This window comes from Cryptotermes secundus, unplaced genomic scaffold (genome assembly GCF_002891405.2).
Source record: "Cryptotermes secundus unplaced genomic scaffold, Csec_1.0 scaffold117, whole genome shotgun sequence".
Taxonomy (NCBI): Eukaryota; Metazoa; Arthropoda; class Insecta; order Blattodea; family Kalotermitidae; genus Cryptotermes; species Cryptotermes secundus.
The window spans coordinates 1,407,301-1,432,167 of NW_019737981.1; the positions used below are offsets into that span (position 1 = coordinate 1,407,301).

General features: G+C 37.8%; 3 protein-coding genes across 6 annotated transcripts in view; 2 read left to right on the forward strand and 1 right to left on the reverse strand.

The window, feature by feature from the left end:
- The window catches only part of LOC111870512 (breast carcinoma-amplified sequence 3 homolog), a 47,637-nt gene extending 43,425 nt beyond the window's left edge, over nucleotides 1–4,212 (reverse strand). Inside the window, exon 1 of the mRNA XM_023862861.2 lies at nucleotides 4,042–4,212. The gene's annotated coding sequence lies outside the window, so the exon portion shown is untranslated. The remainder of the gene's footprint in view (nucleotides 1–4,041) is intronic.
- Nucleotides 64–15,817, forward strand: LOC111870513 (iduronate 2-sulfatase). Of its 3 annotated transcripts, none has more exons than XM_023862866.2 (8): nucleotides 64–260; nucleotides 6,224–6,401; nucleotides 7,411–7,713; nucleotides 7,853–8,002; nucleotides 9,059–9,196; nucleotides 10,636–10,928; nucleotides 13,425–13,566; nucleotides 14,714–15,817. In XM_023862866.2, the coding sequence occupies exons 1-8, from the start codon at nucleotides 150–152 to the stop codon at nucleotides 14,998–15,000; spliced, it is 1,602 nt and encodes a 533-aa protein (XP_023718634.1). In that variant the 5' UTR covers nucleotides 64–149; the 3' UTR covers nucleotides 15,001–15,817. The 3 variants fall into 3 exon arrangements, with proteins under 3 accessions (XP_023718634.1, XP_023718633.1, XP_023718635.1); XM_023862865.2 differs by lacking the exon at nucleotides 64–260 and adding an exon at nucleotides 3,774–4,047; XM_023862867.2 differs by lacking the exons at nucleotides 64–260; nucleotides 9,059–9,196 and adding an exon at nucleotides 3,774–4,047.
- A 3,437-nt stretch (nucleotides 15,818–19,254) lies between these two features.
- Nucleotides 19,255–24,867, forward strand: part of LOC111870569 (delta-sarcoglycan) — a 451,374-nt gene continuing 445,761 nt past the window's right edge. For both annotated transcript variants that reach the window (XM_023862958.2, XM_023862967.2), the window contains exon 1: nucleotides 19,255–19,721. The gene's annotated coding sequence lies outside the window, so the exon portion shown is untranslated. The remainder of the gene's footprint in view (nucleotides 19,722–24,867) is intronic.

Genomic DNA, 24,867 nt, shown 5'->3' on the forward strand with positions numbered 1-24,867 from the left:
TCCTCAGGTTGCGGATGGAGGAGATGGCCTTCAGATATGGAGGGTAGCTGAGAATATATTGATAAGCAGTCGTGGACAGACGACAAGGTGTGGTCCTCCAGCTTGGGGTTTGGGCGTGGTGCCAACAACTCCTCACCGTATTGCTTGTTATGAAAGATCGCAAGAAGCCTCGGACATGGACGGATTCGTTGGATAAAGGATCTAAGCGAAAGAAAATGGATATGAGATTTGGTACTTGGAATGTTAAAAGTATGTATAAGGTAAGTTCGCTCAAGGCAGTGGTGGAAGAAATCTCAAAATGTAAGTTAGATTTATTGGGAGTACAGGAGGTCAGATGGGACGAAGGTGACACTGAACCAGCAGGTAAATATATATTTTTCTCTGGAAATGAGAAAGAAAATCATGAATTGGGTACAGGTTTTTTTTTTGTACCTAAGAGAATCGTATCAGTAGTTAAGAGGGTAGAGTTCGTTAGTGATAGGATATCATATATAATACTAAAAGGTTGCTGGTGTGATATCGTTACAAATGTTTATGCCCCAACAGAAGATAAAATTGATGACATAAAGGACAGGTTATATGAAGAAATAGAACAAGTATTTGATAAATTCCTGAAGTACCCTATGAAAATTTTGCTAGGAGATTTCAGTGCCAAAGTAGGGAGGGAAGACATTTTCAAACCAACAATTGGGAATAAGAGTTTTCATCACATTAGTAACAATAATGGAGTTAGAGTAGTAAACATTGCCACATCAAAAAATCTTACTGTCAAAAGTACAATGTTTCCACATCATAACATCCATAAATTTTCTTGGACATCTCCTGATGGGAAGATGCACAATCAGATTGATCGTATTTTGATAGAAAGGAGACGGCATTCAAGTATGCTTGATGTCAGATCATTCAGGGCAGCAGATTGTGATACTGATCACTACCTAGTGGTGGCAAAGGTTAGGACAAGACTGGCAGTGAGCAAACAAACAATGCAATAGTGCATGGGGAGAGGTTCAATTAAATGAGGTAGAGGGTAAAGAGCAGTATAGTGTTGAAATCTCAAATAGATTCACAGCTTTGGAAAACTTAGATACTGAGGTGGATGTTAATAAAGCCAGGGAAACTATGAGAGAGAATATCAAAATTTATGCCAAAGAGAGTCTAGGTTATTATGAATTCAAGAAGCATAAGCCATGGTTCAATGAAGGATACTCAAAATTATTAAACCAAAGGAAACAAGCCAAATGGCAGTGGCTACAGGATCCAAGCAAATTTTTTTTTTATATATTTTAATAATATTGTATCCAATTTTGTTGGTGCTGCAGTTCAGTGGTGTGTATATGTGTGTAAATCATGTGTTTGCCTGACGATGGCTATCAAGAGCCAAAACATGTAGCAGGGCTGAAAATGGTCTGATCTTGATATTAGTTGTGTTGTGACGGATATAATAAGGAGGTTGAACAACTGACGTCTTACAATTGTTACTTGTAACATACTAACATACAGTTAAAATCTGTTGTTCTTAGTTGTTTCCACAGGGGGCACATCCAATGAGCTTTATCCAAAAAATTCCCTACACATGGTGCAATATCATATTAATTACCGACTTTTATATGTACATATCATGTGTTTGCAAAAGGGGCATCTACAGAGTTTCCTCTCTACATTTGAAATATAGAGGTCTGATGATAGTGAATTAAAACCAACAACAACAAAGATAAACCTTTTAACTGCTTTTAGTTATTCTATAAAAAAAAGTCGTGTTTGATTGAGATTTATACTTTTATGCAGATTAAATTAAGGCAATGCTTGCTACCATTCATTTGAAGACCTCTTGTCTTCTTACTTTTTGCCTACATTTTGCCTACTACATTTTGCCACTCTCCCCGCGGTGACGTCACGAGCGGAGCCGAAGTGAGCCGAGAATATATATAGAATTTTTGTGGGGAAGTCAGAATGAAAGATATCACTAAGAAGACCTATACATAGTGGGAGGATAATATTAAAATGGATTTTTGAGGAGCAGTCTGAGGCAAGTGACCCAGGATTGGAGACCAGCTGTGAAAAATGGAAGTTCCTGTGTTTAATTAAGCACTATGCCATGAAGGCATGTGAGGGAGTGGATGTATAGATCCACGTATTCTTGAACTCAGAACTAGTTGCAAGTGAATGGTCAGCTGCACGCCCCTCCCGCTTTACCACCAGTGAATGGGTCCCCGGTACCTGCAATCCGTGCAATTTCCATTGTGAATAACAGGAATTATTTATTGGTACTGCTACCTTGCATGTAGATGTCACTAAACCACGTTGTCTAATCTGCTAACGAGAGGGCCGGATGGGCATTGCCTAGGCCAGTGGTTCTCAAACTTTTTACCTCTGAGCTCCCCCTGAGAAGAGAAAATCCTCTCAGGCCCCCAGCCTGTTTTTTCTTTATCAAAATAGAAGTCATGGTATGTTTGATGTTTCATTCAGTTTATTTTGTTTTTTTCTACATACTACTTAGCAGTTTTCTTACTCACAATTAAAGTATCACAATACTGGGTCTACAATAAATATTAGTTTTAACACTTGCAATTAACCAAAATATGTATTGAAATGAAACGATATTTAACTAACAAGTATTTAATTTTTTTTCTGCAAAGAAAATCAAACATTTAAATATCAAAGTTCAGTGTGATGGATGGGCCTGCTTTTGAGAACAAAGTTTATGAAAACGTGGTGTAATATCAGAAATGGCCACTCTAACTTCTTTAGCAATATTTAGCCTTGAACGATACTTTGACTTTATAGCTGCCAAAGCAGAAAAGCCTGTCTCGCATAAGTAAGTTGTTGTGAATGGAATCAGGATTTTCAATGCTTTTTGGCTCAAAGTTTGGAATTACGTGCCAATATATATCCAGAATTCCAACAAAGACAATTCCTTAAATTTACTTTTATGTCCATTGCAAGCACTGAATTCTCAGTGCCTTGTACCATTGACACCATAGTAGGGAACATGTCTAGCGTGTCACTTTCCATACTGTTTCTCCAGAGCTCTAATTTTCTCACGAATGCCTTCACTTTGTCATTCCAAGAAAGTACAGTTGCCTCATTCCCTTGAAGTGAAGTGTTGAGGCTATTTGGTTTCTCAAATATATCTGTGAGGTAAGCCATTTTCAACAAAAAATCCTTGTTGATGAAACTGTCTGCCAGTGAGCGATTTTCCCCATTTAAAAAACAGAACACGTCATACCTCAGCTTAAACATTCTCTTTAATACCTTGCCTCTTGAAAGCCATCGAGCACCCATTTCCGTACACAGAATTTTAAAAAGTCTAGACTTCAGAGGATTTCAGAGGATGCGGTTGTTGCCAAACTATCAACGCTGTCTCTGGCATACGCGTTTTATAATTGCCAGTAGAGAGAATAATTAATAGTTATTTTGAAATTCATGATAATTAATGCCTGTACTCATCAAACGTTTTCTATATGTGTTTTTATTTTTTGTTACTTTTCTAATTGATTTAGAGCAGTTTTAATTTTTATCTGTAGGAAAGTATGCTGTGCCCCCCCCCTGNGGGGGTTGCGCCCCACAGTTTGAGATCCACTGATCTAGAACATTTTTTTATACAAGTTCTTTTTTTTAAATAAATAAATACTAATATAATGATAAAACTACTAATGAAACTCGATCCTCTTTCAGAATTCGGAATTATTCCATAATTTGCGGTAATCGAATAATTCGATATTTTTGTTAGACTGTATCATCTGTGATTTTACCATCGATACGAAAGAGGGATTTGTTGTTTATGTGTTCTGTGATGCCGTATGAAACCATGAAAATATGTTGCATTGTTTTGACTTCAGAGTAATGTCAAGCATAACTGAAATAATATTGAACACACTCTATATTTTCCTGTCATTTTCTGGCATCGAAGCGAAAGATAACATCGTTTTTATAATTGTGGACGACTTGCGCCCCGCGCTTGGGTGCTACGGAGATACCATGGCACACACTCCAAACATTGATGCGTTAGCAGAAAGTAGCATATACTTTAACAATGCTTACGTGCAGGTAGGAAAGAGTGAGGTACCGGCAGAGTATCCCGCACATACTGCAACTGAAGTACAGCACTGTAGTATGCTATATTGAAATATGCAATAGAACACCAGACTTTTGACAATGTAAACACAGTAACTCCTTCCATATGACTGAACGTGACTGAACAACTGTGCTTTATGCTATATCTATACATATATTCGTCCAGTTCAGAACCAAGCCGCAGATGGCAGTATAAGTCAGTGGGATCAGGATCAGAATGTTGGAAATTCCAGTAAAGGTTGTGAACCCCCCCTCACCATCCTGACCCCAGCACAGGTTATGCTCTGTACAGCAGACATAATTTTGAAACTTCTAATATTCCCGTATAGACTTATGTGAAAGTTGCATAAAATTACACTTATATTGTTTTATTATAGTTTTGTTAGTAACATTCTGGTTCATTAGCTGCTTTGTACACTGATAAGATGTGGGTTAAGGAAAGTAATTTGTAAGAGTAGATACTTTATTTCTCATGTTTGGAAAACTATCAAAACTATAGTTAACATTTTAAAACTTAAAGACTTAGGAGCAACAGAAACAAGTGTAAATTCTTTTCCTGGTGAGATTGGGAGAATAAAGTTTGGGAATGCTTTGGAAGGAGGAACATGTATTAAAAAGCATTTGCTTGGCTGAAGAGGGTTGAAGTAATTGGGCATTGTATCAGGAGATTTATAAGAATCACTTGCTGTTGCTCTATATATAGCTCTATATCCTATGGGTGCTAAAGCCCCTGTACAGGATTTGTGGAGTTATTTAATAACAATAAACAATAAACAATAAAGTTGCTATGACAGTGAAATCAAGAAAGTTATGATGGGCTGGATGTGTAGACGAAGTGGGGAAGGCAAGAAATCTGTACAGATTTTAGCAGGGAACCCTGTTGCAAGTCAGGTAACGGAAGACCAAGAAAATTGGAGGATATGAAGGTGAATCTTAGGGAAACAAATTGTCAGAAAGGAAGGTAAGCAGAACTGGCTAAGGATTTTGTCTGATGGTGGGCTTTAGTGTTGTGGTTGAATCTTTGGAAATATTAGAAACCAGAGGTGCAGGATGTGGGTTTTTCTGGTGAAATTGTGCCATTAAATTTGGGCCTAAGAAATTGAATGGTGGGAATGAAGAAAATTACTTAAGGAGGATGTCAGAATTTGTACTCTTCGCCATATATCATTACCAGACCATCTGTAATTTTCTAAGTCCTTTGTGTTTTAAGATAGAACATGGGGAAAACAACGATTTCAAAATAGCACTCTTAGGGTGAATACATCAATGTGACATACAGTCTATTTGGGAAAAACAAGAAATATATAAACAGTTTGATTTTGGTAACCTTTGAAGGGAAGGAAGAATATTATAGTCTACTCAGATGTAGTCTGGTTATCATTAAAATTATTTCAGAGAAACATGCTTCCTCCATCTTCAGGGTAGAAGTGTAAGCTGAGCCCTCATTATATCTGATTATATCTGTCATGCTGTTAGCCTGCCTAGAGCCCATGTCCTGGTCTGGCTTCCCTGCATTAGAAGCATTTCTTACACACTTGGCTTAGTTTTGTACCCTGAAGATGGGGGCAGAATTTCCTAAAAAACATTGGTAATCAACTACCAGACTATATGGCATCACATCTCAGAAAACAATGATATTTTTTTCCACTACCGTGAGATCCTGAAATCTTGTAGGGAAGGTTCAAATTTCAGATATTTAGGTGTCTTTTTGTGTGTGTGCGAATTATCCAATGATGCTATAAGGATATAGAGTATATAGCACTGGATGGTATGTATGATCATCAATGAATTGGGAAGGTTTTGGTAGGAAGCAGTTGTGGACTAGTTGAGACACTCTTCTGGCATAGTACTGGAGGGAGTGAGGAAAATTGTGAAAAAACTCAGGGTAGTTCAAGTTCCAGCTAAGCTTTGAATGAAGCACTTCCAAAATTCAAGTCTAAAGCATTAATTCTGGACCAGCCTCTTCTGCCATTTAGATAAACAAGCTACAAAGATGTGAACAGGCTGAGGATAGGATCTGAAGGGATGCTTTTTTTTATAATAGTGATGATCTATTTGGTTCTTTAACAGTAGGTGATTTCTTGACCATGTGGTTAATGAAGATTCTGTGGCACAAAGTTAGTTTAACAATATTGTTTTCCTGTTTCAGCAAGCTTTGTGTGCACCCAGTCGGAACTCATTCTTGACAAGCAGACGTCCAGACACACTTCACTTGTATGATTTCTACAGCTACTGGCGTGAAGTTGCTGGAAATTTTACAACTCTCCCTCAGTATTTCAAAGAGAATGGCTACCACACTAAGGCAATTGGAAAGATTTTCCATCCAGGTAAGTGTGTAGGTTGGATCACAGATTTGAAATATAAATTTAATTGTCACAGTGATAGTACTTATAAATTTCTCCAGTCCTCTGGACTTGTATTTTCACAAATCCAGAGTATTTCTTGTTAGCTATGTTCAGAGAGACACATCTTTGCTACCTGAAGTATATATTTAAAGAAGGGTAATGATGAAACTCCACCATTAAATCTGGAACCTTGAAACAGTATATAGTATGTCTGAAGGTATATGAAAATTCACCAAATTGCTATTTTCTTGCTTACTGACTGATGGATCCAACAGGACATCAGACGTTTAACAAACAAGAACAGAAAAACCTGTATCAATCAGAAGATACAGCACAAAAACAAGAAAACTTGTTACTGATTTAAACATCTGCACTTGTAACCTATATTTATAGTTTGTGACTGCATAACTTGTAATTGTGCTAAGACCAGAGCAGTTGAAAAATGAGTTCCTTTAATTGTGTAGCATCTGAATTTGGTCTGAAGAGCCAAAGCATGTAAGGCCCTATAAATAATTGGATTGTTTGTATATTACTTGTTTACACTTGATGGCTTGTCATTCCAAGCCCAAAATCTTATTACTTTCAAATTTATGGAAAGGTTTTGAGGGAACTACATGAAACATCAGTTAGTATAGCCCGATATATGGGATTACAGCAGTTAGTCCCACTTCACATTTTGGAATGTTCAGAGTCTGAATCTTGGCCTTATGACTGGCTTCCCTGAATGATGATTTTGTGGCCTCCTTAGTCTTTTTGTGGAATTGCTGGGCTAGTAATACCTTAAAATATGTAGCTGCTTCCTGTCACACGCTTTCTAATTCATTACTCTTTATTGTCCTGTTATTCAATGAATGCAAGTAGGAAAGCATCATTAAATATGCCAAGGAATAAAAAGGAATAGGCAAGTGATCATCTCAGTCACCAGATGATATGGTGGGTCATGTGATTTCATTTGGATGCCTTGTAAACATGCACTGTTCATGTCCTGCAGGTATTTCATCTAATTGGAGCGATGATCAGCCATACAGTTGGTCCGAGGCCCCCTATCATCCGCCCACTCAACACTACAAGGAGGCGAGTGTTTGTCCTCAAGCAGATGGTACTTTTGGCCGAAATTTGGTTTGTCCAGTGGAAGTCAGGTTCCAGCCTGGTCACTCGCTGCCTGACTTGCAGTCTCTGGATGAAGCAACAAAATTTCTTCAGGCTCAGTCAAGTGCCACTTTGTCACCATTCTTCTTGGCTGTTGGTTTCCACAAGCCACATGTGCCTCTCAAATATCCTGTAAAATACCGTGGTAAATATAAATGTAAATGAGCATGTGCATTCATCCACACAAGCAGTCATAATTGTCTTCAGACCCTTTGAAACCATTTTGAGAATGATTGTTCTAAAGGAATAATATGTACTTAGCAGCATTCCGATCTGTATTTCAGAACTTCACCCATTGGAATCTATCCATTTGCCATCAGCACACTGGCGACCATCTGCCTTGCCGACAGTAGCATGGAATCCCTGGACTGATCTGAGAGAGAGGGAAGATGTGGCAGCCCTCAATGTGTCTTTTCCATTTGGCCCAATGCCTGGTGAGGTATTAACTGTCTCTATTAAAAGGAAGAAATCATCAGGGGTTATGAAGAATATGAGTGTGTCCCTCATAACTGCCATCATTACTTATGTAGCTATAGGTGTTTCTTGTCGCTCTGAAGAAGAATTTAGATTAAGACGTTTAAGAACAAATTGCTGAGGATAATATTTGAACCTAATACAGAAAAGTAACAAGATGTTGACAAAGTTACATAATGAAGCACTTAACCTGTACTTTCCATTCAACATGATTAGGGTGATTAAATCAATGAGGATGAGAGGGCAGGTCATCTGCCCATGTATACCACATGGGCAGATACGGAATGTATGTAATGTTTTGCCTAAGAAACTTCAAGCAAAGAAAGAGATCTAGACATAGTTTAGAATGGACCTTAAAGAAATAGGCTGCAAAGGTGTGGAGTGGATTCTGGTGTCTCAAAATATGATCTAGTAAAAGGATTTTGTCATAATGCCAAGGAATTTTTGAATATCATAGAGGCAAAGAGTTTCTAGACCAGTTAATCAACTTTAAACCTTTCAAGAAAATTTCTGTATTACAAATTAAGCGTTAAAATTATAAATATAAGTCATATACTTTGTTTATGTGCACACTTGTTCTAACTAATTGCATGTTACTGTTTTTTTTTTTAAGTTGATAGCTCTTTGCCTAATTAAGAAACTTCCCACTTTTATGGAACCTGAATGTCCATTTCTGCATGGACAAGGGCCCACCAAGCAACCATATCCCATTTTCTTAAGATCTATCTTTTTATTATCATTCCATTTATAACTAGTTCACCCAAACAGTCTCCTGGAAGATTATCATCCAAACTTTGTATGAGTTTCTTAACATATGAATGTGTGCTTCATGTCCCATCCATTTTATCCTTCTTTGTTCCATCACCCTAATAGTTTATGATGTAAAGTATAGATTATGAAGTTCCTTATGGTGCAGCTTTCTCCATATTAGGTCCAGATATTCTTCTCAACACCCTGTTCTCAAGCACACTGAACACAATAGACTCTTCACTGGCTTTATCTAAAAATTGTTCCAGATGATTATGCTCGACTGGTGATACAAAGTTATTATGCAGCAGTGTCTTATATTGATGATTTAGTGGGCCAGTTACTCTCAGAACTGAGAGCAGTGGGTCTTTTCAACAGCACAATTGTACTTCTGATTGGTGATCATGGTAACTATAAATATAAAATATTACATAAATCTTGCATCAGGCACTTTCAGCACAGAGCACTGAAGGACAGTGTGTTGTGTGTGAGTGTACATGCATTTGTGTGTTCGCATATGCACCTGTCAATAATTTCTTTAAAATACATAAACCAATTTATCAATTTTATGAAACTCCATGGGGGTAATTTTTCTAAATCAGAGCAACTTTAACTTATTCAAACTGATTAATGGTTCACATTGTGGTGACTTTAAAAGAGTATGGTTTCTTATAAACAAAGTTGATTAGTTTGCTATAGAGTTTGTTTTTAATTTGCACAAAATGCATAGAGTGAACACATAATGGAGTTGACATGCATGTCTATTCATATGTCTGCATGTTTTACTTCTGAAAATACTTAATAGATTTATATGAAATTTAATGTTGGCAATCTGTACTAAAAGTTCTTGGGTGGTCCTTACTTTGGTTTCTGTTGACCCAGCATAACTCTCTCTCTCTCTCTATTACTCTCTATTAGGCTCAAATTTAGATTTATCAGCTTACTAACTGTACAAATGGTATGTGTGAAAGCAAAATATAAGCTTTTAAAGATGTATGAACTTTATTTGAAAACGTTTTCATTATGGTCACCATTTAATGAAATACCCAAGGATATAGTTATGCCTCTTATGCTTTTACTAGTGATACACAAAATGTCATGAATGGTGTATTATAGATTATAATCTATAATTAAAGAATTAAAGGGGCACAGGTTTTCAAAATATCTGTTAATAATTATTATTATTATAATATATNAGGGAGTGAGTGTATGTATACTATATACAATGAACTTCTGACTATCTGGTATCTAGGAATTTGGAATTCACATGCAACTGGCAAAAAATCAGAGACAAAATTACAGTTTTGTATAATATTATTTCAGGAACAAATTTGTAATGCACATATGTTCAAACAGCATATGGTACTTCTCCGACCCGACACTAGGAGTGCTTTCCATTGTTTCCTCATGCAGGTCCCATTACAGTAAAGGATGGTTGAATTCGTGACCAAAATCTTTCACCTATCAGCCTTCTTTGTCACCTAGAAAGACTCTTACACAAGAATTAAAGTGCAGAGTGTGTCAAGAGAATCAAGCAGTCCCCCACCTGACCAAGAAGTTCTCCATCTGTTACAGAACTTGAAGGATCATTGTTTTGTTTACAACAGCTTATCCTTGTCCTGAGCCAGATGGATCCAATTCGTAGTCTTTAAGGTCAGTTTCAATATTAGTCTTAAACCTGTGTTGAGGTCTCCCAAGTGGTTTCTTCCATTCAAGTTTTCCAACTAAAATTTTGTAAGCATTTCTCTTTGCTTCCATGCATGCTGCATGCCTTTTCCATCTCATCCTCCTTCCTTATATTGGTCCACATCTGAAAGGTACAAATAAAAATTGTGTTCCTCCACAGGATGGTCAATGGCTGAACATGGAGAATGGTCCAAGTACAGTAACTTTGAGGTCTCTGTGAGGGTCCCTTTCATCCTCCATGTGCCAGGGCTGACTGACTCCATCAGATTCCAACGCAAGGAGTATCTGTCCAGCAGTGCACTCGTGGAATTGGTGGATATATTTCCCACTCTGGTTGAGTTGACAGGCTTACCAGTTGTTCCGCCACTCTGTCCAGTTAATTCTAGCCTTGTGCAACTCTGCACAGAGGGAATCAGTATAGGTCCTGTTGTAGAAGATGCTGTCTTCAGGAAGGTCAGTTAATATATCTGAAATAATAATGGAGGAACTTGGATTCTGAGTCTTTTTAAATTCACTGTGTCCTGATAATAACACCCCAGTTAATCTTTCTTTATCTCTCTTTCACTTCCTCCTTTTTCTATCCATCTTTCCTTCCTTTCTTTCTCTTTTCTTACTTTGTTTGTTTGTTTCTTCCTTCCTTTTTCTTTCTTTCTTTCTTTCTCTCCCCTTTAAATGCCCATTATACAATTATATTTTTAGACAATACAACTGCGAAGCAAGGTTATGCTTTACAGGCTGACCCTCATATCTTCTGCGCCTCATGTTGCTTTAATTCTTGCTACTGTACTTGTCCTCTGTGTTATACAGTTATTCTCTCAGATTTATTATTTCCCGTGTCAGAATGTCTCATGTGAGATATGTATGGGAATTGGAACAGTGGGTGTTCGAGTACAATATCTATGTGAAAAGTGGTTCTGCAACAAATGCAAGGAGAAGATTCTGACATAAATTTCCGACATTACAGCTCTATATAGAGAATCTGTTCATAGAATTTAAATAAATTTTGATAGACAAAGTAGTTACTGGACCAAAACAGGTTGTGATTTGCTCACTGAAGAGAAATCGAATGCAATCAATGGAAGACTCGAACATTATCCTTAGAACTTGCTCAGGTACTTCGCACAGATCGGGGTTTCAAAATCTGCATAAATTAACACAAAACTCCTGAAGCTGAAACAATATAAGGCAACAATATTGCATAAATTGTAGCAACATAATCTCACTAACAGCAACAAGTGGTTCCTTTAGTCTGTTCATAATGGTGAAATCATCTTTCGCCTGATTTTATTTTATTTTCTGACAAGTCTTGGTATGTTTGGCTTACATGGAGAGGTAAATTCACTGAAAACCAGATACTCTACTTCATACAATCCAAGATGAATATATGGGAAGCTCCACAGCATGATTCTAGTATTTGCATATGGTTCAGTGTAAGTGCAGATAGAGTAATTGGACTGATTTCCTTCAAGGGTACAGTCAGTTGAGAAACATTTTGCTGATTATTCAAGTGGCTTACAGATAAAGAATGCCAATATGCATTTTGTCAACAAGACTCTGCTATTGCTCATACAGAAAGGGCATTAATAGACTCTCTGAGAGATGTGTTTGTGGATAAGAATATTAATAATGGTTTATGGCCAGTAAATTTTCCTGACCTCAGGTAATGTGACTCTTGTTTGTGAGAAACTAATTAACTAATTCCATGGCATTGAGTCTTTCTTGAGAAGCCATCAGCCGTTCAGCTACTCAAGAATTTTTCAACATTTTATGGAACCTGAAGGTTCATTACCATGTTCACAAAAGCCACCACTAGTGCCTCTCCCGAGCTAGATGAAACCACTTCACACCACCCCACCCTGTTATGCTGAGATCCATTTTATTGTTCTATCATCTATGTCTAGGTCTTCCTAGTGGTCTACTTCCATTTGGTTTCCCATAAAACCCGTGTATATATTCCCCTTCTTTCCCACACATGTTACATGTCCTGCCCATCTCGTTGTTCCTGTCTTGATCATTCTATTTATTGAAGAGTGCAACTTATGAAGTTCCCCATTATGTAGTTTTCTCTAGCCTCCTGTTATTTCATCACTCTTAGGTCTAAATATTCTCCTCAACACCCAGTTCTCAAAACACTCCCATTCTATGTTCTTCCTTAATGTCAGAGACCAAAGTTTCACACCATTATAATACTTCTGGCAAAATTATAGTTTTGTACATTTTAATTTTTATGCTTCTAGATAGTAGATGGGAAGACAAAAGGTTCTGAACTGAATGGCAGAGAAGCATTATGAGGAACTGTAAAGCAAAAACATTACAGGTGAAGTTCTCACATAATTGATGAACTGAAGGAAAGGATCTAAAAAGTACTTTATCCTGTTTCCCAAGAAGAACTTGAAGTGCCAAGAATATGTATGGAAGAGATATCTGTTCCAGCATCTGCTGTAACCTGGGAACATTTTCTGTTTAATGTTTTCAAGCTACAGGTTTGTCAGTTTTGCTGACATTCGAAGACCTGACTTGACAGGAGTACTATCCGGTTCTTCTGTTTCAGAGATCCAACAATTTGTGTAGGCAGTTTTGTAAAATCTCGCTGGGAATTGCATTACTATGCACCAAGCATAGCTGAGGCCATTTTAAATCACTAATTTCTATTGTGTTTGATACAGTACATGGTTAAAAATGTGTTGAATCAGTGTTTCTTAAAAGAGACCCTATGACTGAAAGTATGCCACATAGAGTATGTTTCCAGATTTTGCTTCAACTGGGATGCTTGTACACTTGCATTTATTTTATTTCAAAACTGCTGTCTACAATTAACAATTAAATTTATCTGTTGAGGGTGGAATCTTAATTCCTCTCAAACACTAGTGAACAAGTTTACTGTGATGCCCTGTCATGAACCAGGAATGAAAAAAAAAAAAATGAAATATATTGTGTGGAAACTTTCAGGTTCAAGGAACTGAAGCAAGAAATCGACATCTTGAACAGAAATGGAAGACAGGAGTTTTCAGTCAGTATCCACGTCCTGGGTTGTTCCCAACATTAAAACCAAACAGTGACAAACCTCGCCTGAAGCAGATTAAAGTAATGGGTACGTGATACTGGGTCAATACATCATAATCATCATCATCATTGTCATTATCTTTTTTTATGTATGTTTTAGTGACAGTTTCAGTATTGAGGCTCCATAAAGTCTGTCACCCTAGTTAATTGAGATTTTCATCAAGGTGGGTCATCCTATGACAAATTTTTCCCCATTCTTTCTTCTCCCATAAACATACTCTTATACCATGTCCACACTCCCCATATTCTCTTTTTTGTATCTTCCCTCACTTGGTCTGTGCAGATTGTCCTTTGTTTCATCAGTGGTTCTTCATATACCATCTTTATTTCTAGGTGTATTCACAATCCTGCAGAGTGCCTATTAAGTTCTCTTATTCTGTGTGCCCATGTGTATGCATGAAATAACTTGAGAACTGCTAGGCAAATTTTCATGAAATTTGATATTGGAGAATTTTACAAAAGATTACCAAGCAATGCCATATTTTGTTCAGGTTGGACAAGTTTAACAATGGCTACATGAAGGCCTACTTACATTTTACATTTATTTCAAATGTTTATGATTGGAGAGAAAAGTGTTTCAGGCAAAAGTTATAGAGAAAACTGAAGCATACATTTTAAATTCCTCCATCATTTATGGCCTCCTGACTACAGTTGCTGTCAGGAAAAAATACAAAGGAAAGTTTTTATTGAGTTTATATATATTGGATAAGAAATGCTGAGCTTTGTGACCCCCATTACAAAATCCTGTCATTATATTCTGTCCCAAGCTTGTTCAGTCCAGTTCACATAGACAGTTCATAGATTGTGGAATCTGTTTGTCTAAGATTCCCTTCAAAATTTTCCTGTCATGTACACCAAGATTTCCCAAATAGTGTTTTCTGACCAGTGTTTTGAATGTATTTATTATTTCCCCTGTGTATGCTGTGTCTACTCATATCATCTTTTGTGTCTTATAAGTATGCACCTTAACATTTGTAAATTGTGAAGTCTTTCATTATGACACTTTCCCCATTTTCATATATTTTCATTTCTAATAGGTTCATATATTCTCCAATGCAGTTTCCTCCAATTTTTGTTCCACCCGGAGAGTGAGCAACCATGTAAAATAAGAAATAATTTTGTAGTTTTACATATTTTAACATCAGTAAATGATACAGCATCTTTCACCATCATAGGGTACTCATTACGAACTTCAAGACACCGCTACACAGAGTGGGTCCTATTTGACAGAAAGAACTTTAAGCCAGACTGGAAATATGTTATATCCCGAGAACTCTATGACCACCAGGTGGACCCAGAAGAGAACATGAACATTGCTGACAGGAGTGTCATGTCAGAAACAGTACGGGCACTCAGTATGCAGCTGCGGGCTGGCTGGAGGTACAGTCTTCCCAAAGACATGTTAAGAAGGAATTATTCATCAAAGTATTATAATGATGGGATGCTTCTACAAGGTGGTTAGTGACAGACATTAGTGAGGTGTGAACAGAATTGTTATGAACAAATATTAAAAATTTTTAGTGGTCAATTTAATTAATAACTGTGTTATTCAGCAAGTGATTGAGTGCTTCCTGTAGTTACAGTCAGTACAGTCTGTGTTAAGATTTACGGTGTAAATTTTTCTCTCCAAGTCAATCATGAAACCTGGTCAGCAACATGCTAAAAGAGTTCACGTCTGTTTCTTGTTCCTATTTAAACAAAAACCAGCTGGATTGGTGGAAAGACATATGACTGCTGTTAGAAGAAAACTGGTCATGGAAGAAAATGTGAATACTTCTAAACACTGAGGCCACAATTGAGAGTTTACAGAAAAATGACACAGATCAGAGAGTTATCAGCTTCTCATTGCTGGGACCTGGGTTAAATCCTGAGACAGTTGCTACGGTGTTTGTGATGGATAAAATGATACTGGAGTAGATACATAGTTTTCTCATTTGGTTCTTATGAATTATGATTCACACTCATTTATGACAGACCATGAGGTGACATTACCAGTCAACACATTACCATCTCTGACCAGAGACTTGGCTGGATTTAGATTAAAGACGTTGATCAAGTGACATTTTAAAATGATGTTATGGAACATCAAGAACAGACTCAATAAAGGTTAAAGGTAACAATCCTTCATGCCAGCTTGTATTTCTCTTTGAACAGTAAGCCGAGTATATACACAATGATTCAAAACAATGCATAGTTGTACAGTAATGTGTAAGCTTACATTATTCTGAATACCACAGAGTGACAATGATATTATCTGTAAAATAAATAAGGGACCTCAATTCCAGCCGTCGTTTTGAGAAAAGTCCTGTTTTCTTTTCACTATGCTATTTCCCAGTCTTGTACTACCTGCCACTTTGCATTTACATTGTTCTCAAAACTGAACACAAGATACTACTGTTCTGTAACACTCTCACAAGTATATCTGCTCGCAGTGTATATTGACACTAAGTGATAGTGTTATAATGTGATGAAGCATAATGTTACCATATACATGGTGCAGTTCAGTCTGGCAGCTCTGCTTTCAGCTTGTTATCCCACCCCTCTCTCTCTCTGACATCTGAGATGGGGGATTTGCAGTGTGCTAAGAAGGTAGTCACAGTTTCCCGTACTCTGATATGTATTTTATTTCTGTTTGTTTTACGGTACATGAGACAGTTGTGTTTATTCCATTATAACAAAGAAAGAGCAACATGCCACTGGAATTTGTAGTCCCTTTTGTGTATATAGACCATACCTGATCTGCTTTGGTGCCCAGTGATAAGGCATAGCTCCACTGACTAGGTACCTTTTTCTTCTGTCTGAAGACCGAGACAGATCCGGAACTTAAAAGCATTGTACCCAGTTATTATGATTAATTTTCTTGTTGAGCTGTCCATGCATGATGATATTAATGGTGACACCATGTGTCGCAGTATGATTCTGGAGACTTGTTTCTGTTTACCAGTCTGCTTTTACCGGTTCTCACAGTCTCTTGGCTTGCAGATTTCTTATATTTTTTCTTCTACCCTGAAGATGGAGGCGATACGTTCCTCCGAAACGTCGGTTAACACCACATATACACGGTGCCAAATCCCAGAAGACTGCTTTCTTCATAGTCACCACCGTGAAAGCCTAAAATCTTACATTGTTTCTGTTTCATTGGAGCATATTGTCATGTGTTGGGTGTATAATGCAACAAACAAATTCACGCCGTATTGGGTATAACGAATTTTACTTCACATTCGCTCTTACAATCACACAGTTTACAGATCCACAATTACTGAAATCTGCAGTATCACAAATACTACATTGCAAATGCCCGAATACAACTGACTGGTTGCTGGCTAACTCATTACTCCCCGCTGGCTAGATTGAGAACTCGTTCGTTTGCTCGGAACTCGTAACTGACCGTGAATAGTCTTGACTGCTCCTTATTTAGCCTCGTTCCGGACAACACAGAAAACAGCCACGTCATAGGCACCACTGTTGTCTGCCTCCGTCGTGCTAGCAACGCTGTGTACCGCTGTTATTGCCATCGTCTCTCGCAACCACTATTTACCAGCTTTGCCTAGCAACCGCTGTTTACTCGAGTTGCATAGCGACCAGTGTGCTGGGACTCGGCTCACTTCGGCTCTGCTTGGCACGTCACGGCTGGTGGGGAGGGAGGGGCATCGTCCATAGCGCAACACGTCACAATATGTTCATTGATACATGTTTTATTGTTTGATTTTAATATCATTATATTCTTTCCATGATGGGATGCTGTTATATGCATTGGAACCAGCTGACACTGAAATATATCTCTTGAAACATCCCCATACACAGTGCACTCAGGATTGTGATGCATGTATCAACATATATGGGGTCCTTTATATATTTTTATCATTGCTTACTTAATATGATTATATGACTAAGGTTACTAATTGGTTTAATTTTGTTAATAAATAAATAATATAATGAAGAGAAGAGATTGTTATTAAAATTAAGGAAAACTATTGAATATAGATTAATTGGCCCCACTAATTTAAAGGAGATTAATTCTTTATTTATGAATAGATTTCTACATATATAAATATATTTAGGGTATTTCTATGAAGCAGTGCAAATTTTGGTCACAAACGTTTCATAATATAGAATGGCAAAAATGTGATTCTGTGTGTTAGTATGTGGAAGACAGGTTTGCATGTTATGAGCAGAGAAGATATGTGCTCTGCAAGAAGTAGATTCACTTTGGAGTTAGCAGACTATCACCCTTTTTGGCCGCGCCATAGCTCAAGCGGTTAGTCGCTGGCTTCCCACAGGGGCGGCCTGGGTATGATCCCAGGTCTGGTTAAGTGGGATTTGTGGTGGACAAAGTGGCGCTGGGGCGGGTTTTCTCCAAGAACTTTGGTTTCCCCTGCCAATCTTCATTCCACCAAATTCTCCATCATCATAATCACCTGGGGCAGGCTACAATAGGCCAATCAGTGGCCGTCGTGCCGAGTGGACCCAGTTGGACTCCACCCCCCACTAAGCGAATTAAAAAAAAAGATTTCAAGGAAGTATCTTTTCTTGCTTCATTATCGTCCTTCTGAAAGAAACAATGTCTTGGATTTATTACATTTTAAAGCTGACATCTGTTTTCTGAAATGATGATCCAGAAACGTTATGTCATTACCTCAGGTGGAAATGAACGCACAGGTAGACGCTGTCTGTTATGTTCCAAAGATTTTTTTTTCTAACGAAGGTGTGTCTACTTGTCATATCTATTCTTCACAACACGAATACATACAAGAACAAGATCTGTGAACCTGCATTGTAATAGTTTTGTTTACACTCATAATATGCGGAGCTGGGATAGCGACTGGCTACAGGCTGGACGACAGAGGGATCGGAGTTCTAGTCCCTGTTCTGTCGAGAAATTTCTCTTCTCCGCACCATCCATATCGGCTCTGGGGATCACCCAGCCTTTTATACCATGGGTACCAGGTGCTGTTTCCCCAGGGTTAATGCGGCAAGGGCATGAAGGTGACCACTCACCTCCAATTAGTGCAGAGGTCAAGAAAATGTGAATCTGTACGTCCACTCTCTCAAACGCCTTCATGGCATAGTGCTTAATTAGTTAAGCACAGGGACAACTTTACCTTTTCTCATAATAGGTGTTGGTCATTTCCTGAGATTTGCTACTGATCTGGAGCATCTGCCCAGTAATGAGGGCCTACCTGTTACTAACACATAATACATATAGCTGATTCGCAGCAGAACACCGAAGCTTTCGTTAGCTAATTTGCCCTCTCATATTCCTCAGAGCTTAAGTGACCTTGTGACACTATTAACCAGACCAGAGCGTTCACCACAGTTCCAGCAACAGGACTTCGATATTCTTCAATTTCATCATCAAATGGAAAACATTTCTTGCGGTAGGCATGTATATGGGTTTCCCATCAGACATATTATCATACAAGAATGTAGGATTTTACACCAGAAGATTGTAATTTAGCTCGAATTTCAGAAGTCGGGTGTCGGGCGAAACGATCGTGATGAGTGAACTGTAAGTTAATTGTAAATGTTTCTTTTCTTGCGTATAAACACCATTCAATACAATATTGTGCCCTGTCAAACATGGAATGGAATGATGAACGCGCTCATCTCCTGCATGTATGTCATAATTAATGGCCGAATGCTTCTTTCCGAAGGCTGTCACTCAGTCCAGTGAGAAGCATACGTCACTCACGCGACCTATCGAAGTAGGGCGGCAATGTATCGGGGAAAGACGAATTAGACCGGGCAAATTATTGCTCTTCACTAGTGTTTCTGCGGTTACTCGTCAAGTTTTAAAAGTATCGCGGAGTTCGGTTTAATATTTGATTAACTGTGTTTTATAACATATGTAGTGCTCAAGTGAAATAAATTCTACTTAGTACGTAGTACACCTGTGGCTAAGTGAAGATGTGTTGTGACCGGTTACTTGTCAAGTTTTAAAAGTTTGTATCGCGGGGTTCGGTTTAATGTTTGGTTAACTGTGTGTTATGACACATGTAGTGCTCAAGTGAAATAAATTCTACTTAGTACGTAGTATACCTGTGGCTAAGTGGAGATGTGTTGTGGCGATAATTTACATTAGTTTCTTGTGATTTTAAGCCCAAGTGCAGAATTCTATTAGTGTTAGACTGTAATTTAGACCACCATAACCAACTTTTTATATACTGACGTTGAAGACACAAGGTAAGACATTTTTAATTAAATTATTAGATAAGTCATTGTGTATTGCTTCGTGACATTATTTCAGATGTATGTAAATAGCCACCTGAGAGACAGTTGTATTTTCTTTTTGATATATGTAGTATAGTCAGAATGTTGTGGTTTTGAATTAGATATTTTGGTATCTCTATAGTTCCAGTCACTTATGTGTTTTATGTTTACACGGTGTCATGAAGTAGTTAAACTGCTATAGTTGTAAACCTACTTTAAGTTCGTTCGGATTATCTTAGTGTAAGGTAACAGTAGTAGTTTGAGAAAACTGGCCGGTCAGTGCCACTCCGCAGTTGGATAGGTTCTAGAGCCCATTTGGACGATACAACGTGGCGAAGAAAAAATCTGTATCTCTGGTTTTCCAGACCGTAGATTAATCATTATATTAGTGAGATATTGGTGTAGCTTGTTTAAATTTGTCATATTTCAAGGGCCACTTAATTCAAGGGCGTAAAGGAATATTTCCTTATATTTTTAAAATTCGTTTATAGATTTTGTAGAAATTTGGTATACGGCACTTGTGTTATAGGAGTGGGTCTGTTACCAAGTGTAAGTTTCATTCAGCTTAGTTCATTCTAAGAGCTATTTAATTGAATGACTCAGATGAATTGTTAGGATAGATATCTTTTTGAGTCTTTTGACAGATGTTGATGAAGGTTTGACTTATATCTGTAGCTTGTAAATATGTGTAAATTTCAGTCTCTGTAATTGATCTTATGATTATTTTACCAAATGATCTAAATAAGTTTTGCATGTATTTTTTAACCCAGTTGATATGTTTTAATGTGTGGGGTGAAGTTATACTCGCGAGTGTCGGCAGTGTCACGCGCCCTACTGACCGGCTGGATATCCAGCTACGGTTGCTCGCAGACTCGGTGCCCAGCCTGCCATCTACTTTTCCGCTCGAAGTGTATCACGTTGCATTATGGGACATGTACAAGAGGCATGCCACCTATTAACGACACTTAAAACATAAAAAGCGACCCCAAGCGGGATATTTTTTCATTATTTTTGCGAATACTTAGGCTTAAGACGGTTTAGGGAGATAAAACAAAGAACTGAATATGGGCGGGAAGATGTAGGTCTGAATACAAGCAATGTATGGATCTTGAACTACATTTATTTTAATTGCAAATATATAGTCTACAGACGTAAACAAATATACGAATATTGTACTGAGTAAAAGGCATACAACATTTTGTTTTTCATTCCGTTGTATATACATGATATGTATAAAGTAATTGAAATAACAGATTACATATTTTAATGAGAAATCCGTTTAGTTGTTGCCGAGATGAAACAAATGGATACAGCCTCTTCATTATGCAGTCTTTTTATGTACTTTGTGTAAAGCGTGGTGAAATGACTGTAGAGGTTAATAAATTTAACTCGAAAACTGAAGTACAATATTATAATTTCCACAAAAACAGACTAAAAAAATTGATAATGTTTGATCATTTTACAGAAGGTACAGTCCTCATAACCGCCGGTCCCGTTTTCTAAGAATCTCGTGGGGTTCTGAAAAGACTTAGGCTTAAAAATTGTCAGTGTGACGGTTTGAAGACACGTTTTTAACCATGGGACTTACTTAATTAAAGAAGGTGGACTTACCAGCGACGTATGTATGTCAGTGTTTGGTTAAAGCATAGGCCCTATATCAATTACTTAGTGCCACAAATTGTCTGCATTTTAATTTTAAATCCTATTAGAATAGAGACAGTTTACGCCATCAATTTTTTTTATTTCTCCAATTTATTATACAATCTATCCAGCTATTTTGGATAATAAGTACTAGTTATGATGAATATAAAAGTAATTTAACATGAAGAACGTGTTCCAATGAACTCGTTCTATATGTAATTTAACTAATTATAGTCAACTAGTTAATTGTTTTACAAAATTAGATAGCAAATCTGGTTAACAGTTCTGACGGTTTAAATCTGTGAAGCCTCCTGACTTCTTCATCGTAGAGGTGGGTCGCTAAGGAATTCGGGTGCTTCCGGAGGCGTGCCTGATATTTTTTACTGGAGAGCGTGATTTCCTCGCGTACTGGTGGAATTTCCAGGTCCTTGTGTAGGACGAAGTTTGGTACGTACCATGGTGCGTTAACTAGTACACGCAGTACCATATTTTGGAATCGTTGAAGAATTTCGATGTTGGAGTTGCTAGCGGTACCCCATAAGGGGTCCATATCGGTTTTAGTATAGTTTTATATAATAGGATCTTGTTCTCTGTTGAGAGCTCCGAATGGCGTCCCAGCATCCAATACATCTTGTGGAATTTAGTTCTGAGCTGTGTGCGTTTGGTCTTGATATGTTTTTGCCATGTGAGTCTTTTGTCCAGTTGCATGCCAAGATATTTGGCGTCGTCTGCTTGTGGGATTTAAGAATTATTGAGTTGTACTGAAGGGCAGTTGTCATGTTTCATGGTAAATATTACATGAATAGACTTATCTTCGTTGGCCTTCATGCGCCATTTGTTGAGCCAATGTTGGATGTGATTAAGATGATTTTGTAGACGCCATCAATTAACGTTCATTTAATCGGTTCTGACTACAAATAACTAGACTGGAAATATGACCATCTGTTTTAACATGAGTACACACAATTTTACAGATATGCTACTATGACCCTGACATTAGTTTACTCCATACACAAATCTACAAATGCAGAGATAATCCCACTGCAGCGGCTAGACCTCATTGAGAAACACTGTTTCCTCTGTCTGAGGATGAATTCGGGTGTTACACAGTATCCACAATTTTGCAAACTAGTATAAATAAATTATAAATTTCAAAGGAGCATTATTGCATCTAAATAAATTATTATTTGATTAGAAGTGTAATATGTAATGAATAAAAAAGTTATGGACGTATGAAATATTTTTTTTACCCATAAAATCAAATTTTGTTGAAAGAGAGCTAATCTCAGCAACTGGTAAGATCAGAAAAGACAACTACATTTATACGAATATTGTAAATTTGTTAGAAGAAAAGCGTGCGCTAAACGGTGCTGCTATCCAGAAGAACGCCATGAACCCTTTGGCAGAAGTGGACACTGCGATACCAGTTCAAGCATACTTTCTTTCTTGTTTATTCCTGTTTTATTTGTTCATAACTACTTGCTGACATTCATAATGATAGAAAAGGGTACGCTTTTTATACATATAGTGCCTGCAAAGATAAAATTCATAGACGTTAATGAGACATATACGTTATGGAATGCACACGTTTTCATAAAATGAATTATTTAAGAAAAATCTGATTAAATTCTGTTAAAGCTTCGTGAGCCTTAATAGATGCGCCAGTAGAGTAACTAGCTACTGGGATTGACTCCTGGCAAGGGCAAGAACTTATATCTCATATTTTTTTTTGCATCCTGTTGCGTAAATCATTATGGATAATATTTTTTTATATTTCTGTGGACACAACATTATTGTCTTGTGCCGACAGGAGTATATAAATATTGTCTATAAGAACTGATCTCACTTTGTCTAGACCGGCTCTAGGCTGTAACCACTCATCTAACAGAAGAGCACCAGGACAAATTCGTATGAGCGTGAACATAGCCCAACGCCTACACTTACTGCCGGAGATACGAATGCGTGGAGCTTTATGTCCACTTGTTCCACACGCTTTGATGGAATGGTGCATATGCAGAGGGACAGCTTCGGTTTGAGTTTTATACGGAAGGGATTATATTGGAAACATAACTGAACTATGTTAAGTTACCCTGCAGATGAACCCATAAGACGAACACATAGATAATATAGGAACGACTTTAATTTTCACATTGCCTCAGATTTTTAAAGGACTTTAATTTAAGCATGTAAACCCGTTTAAATAGGGCTACAGCGTTTGAGGAATGCATCTTTAACATCGAGAATGGTATATTACAGGTTGGCTGTGGCTACTGTTCGGGGGTTCCTCGTTCGAATGACGCTGGGGCATCGAATATCTTCATGATATTTTCATAATTTGTCTAAATTCCCCATGGCAAATATTGGAATATGCCTAGAAATGTACCTCGAACATTTCCTTTCTCATTCTTCCTAGTTTATCTTATTTCAATCTTCCATTGAGCTCTGTCCTGAGCCAGCTGAATCAACTCAACTTCATGCGGTATTTTATAAGACCGACTGTAATATTATTCTACGTGCGCCAAGAGTTTCGGAGTGACTCCTTTTTTGAGAATTTGCAACAAAAATCTGAACACACTTCTTGTTTCCTCCGTGTTAATAACATGTTCCGCTAATATCGCCCTTCTTCATTTAGTCGCCCTAACAATATTATTAGACGAAAATGTAATTTGTTGTAGTCCGTTGTTACTCAGCCATTATGGTAATGGGTTACGAGGTGGAAGGTCGGGGCTCTATTCCCGGGAGGAGGAAAGAGATTTTTGTATACTTCATAGCATCAACACCTGCTCTTGGTGGTGGGGTCTCGGCCAGTGCGTGAAAATGACCACAGTGCCGAGATCAAGAATGGTGGAGCCGAACCTCCTCTCCCCCATACGTCTCAATGGCTTGGTGCATTATTAAATAGGCATAAGGACAGCGTTACCATTTTGCCTTTGCCATTACCTATCTCTTAGGCTGGAATATTATCCCGAACGCTTGCTCTAAAAATTCTGAGTATCTTCTCTCGGCGTGCAAGACCGAGTGTCGGACCCATATGAAACAGCAGGAAAATATGTAGTTCTTGATACATCTTCATTAAACAGCAATGTTCATTAGCATCTCCGCTCGCAGAGTGGAATAATGGCTCAAGATGAGGGTGGATTTCCATCCATTTGAAAGCTAAGACCGGCACATTCATTACAGATCACGTTCCAATGATGCTCAACATTTTTGTGAAATCCCCTTCCATCTGCGGGATATCCTCTGTTCCAAGGCCGAAGCACGTTCCGCATGACAGAAAGCGAACCGCGCAAATACAAGCCCGGACATGCTACAGAGACGGACACTGGCAGGCCGATCGGCTTGCTGCTACCAGTGTCACTGCTACTAGGAGTACTAGCATTATTCCCACTACTGATACTGTTTTCCTGCTTTGTATTTGGGAGGTCCCTGGTCCAAATATCGGCTCTTGAACCAGATGAACTGTTTTTTTTTTTTTTTG

What these genes read in the sequence shown, in the direction of transcription:
- LOC111870513 (XM_023862865.2), top strand. Translation starts at nt 3,817, where the DNA reads ATGTTGCATTGTTTTGACTTCAGAGTAATGTCAAGCATAACTGAAATA. An exon ending in AAGATGCTGTCTTCAGGAAG is followed by an intron (nt 10,929 to 13,424) that starts GTCAGTTAATAT and finishes GGAAACTTTCAG; the next exon opens with GTTCAAGGAACTGAAGCAAG. An exon ending in GAAGCAGATTAAAGTAATGG is followed by an intron (nt 13,567 to 14,713) that starts GTACGTGATACT and finishes TCACCATCATAG; the next exon opens with GGTACTCATTACGAACTTCA.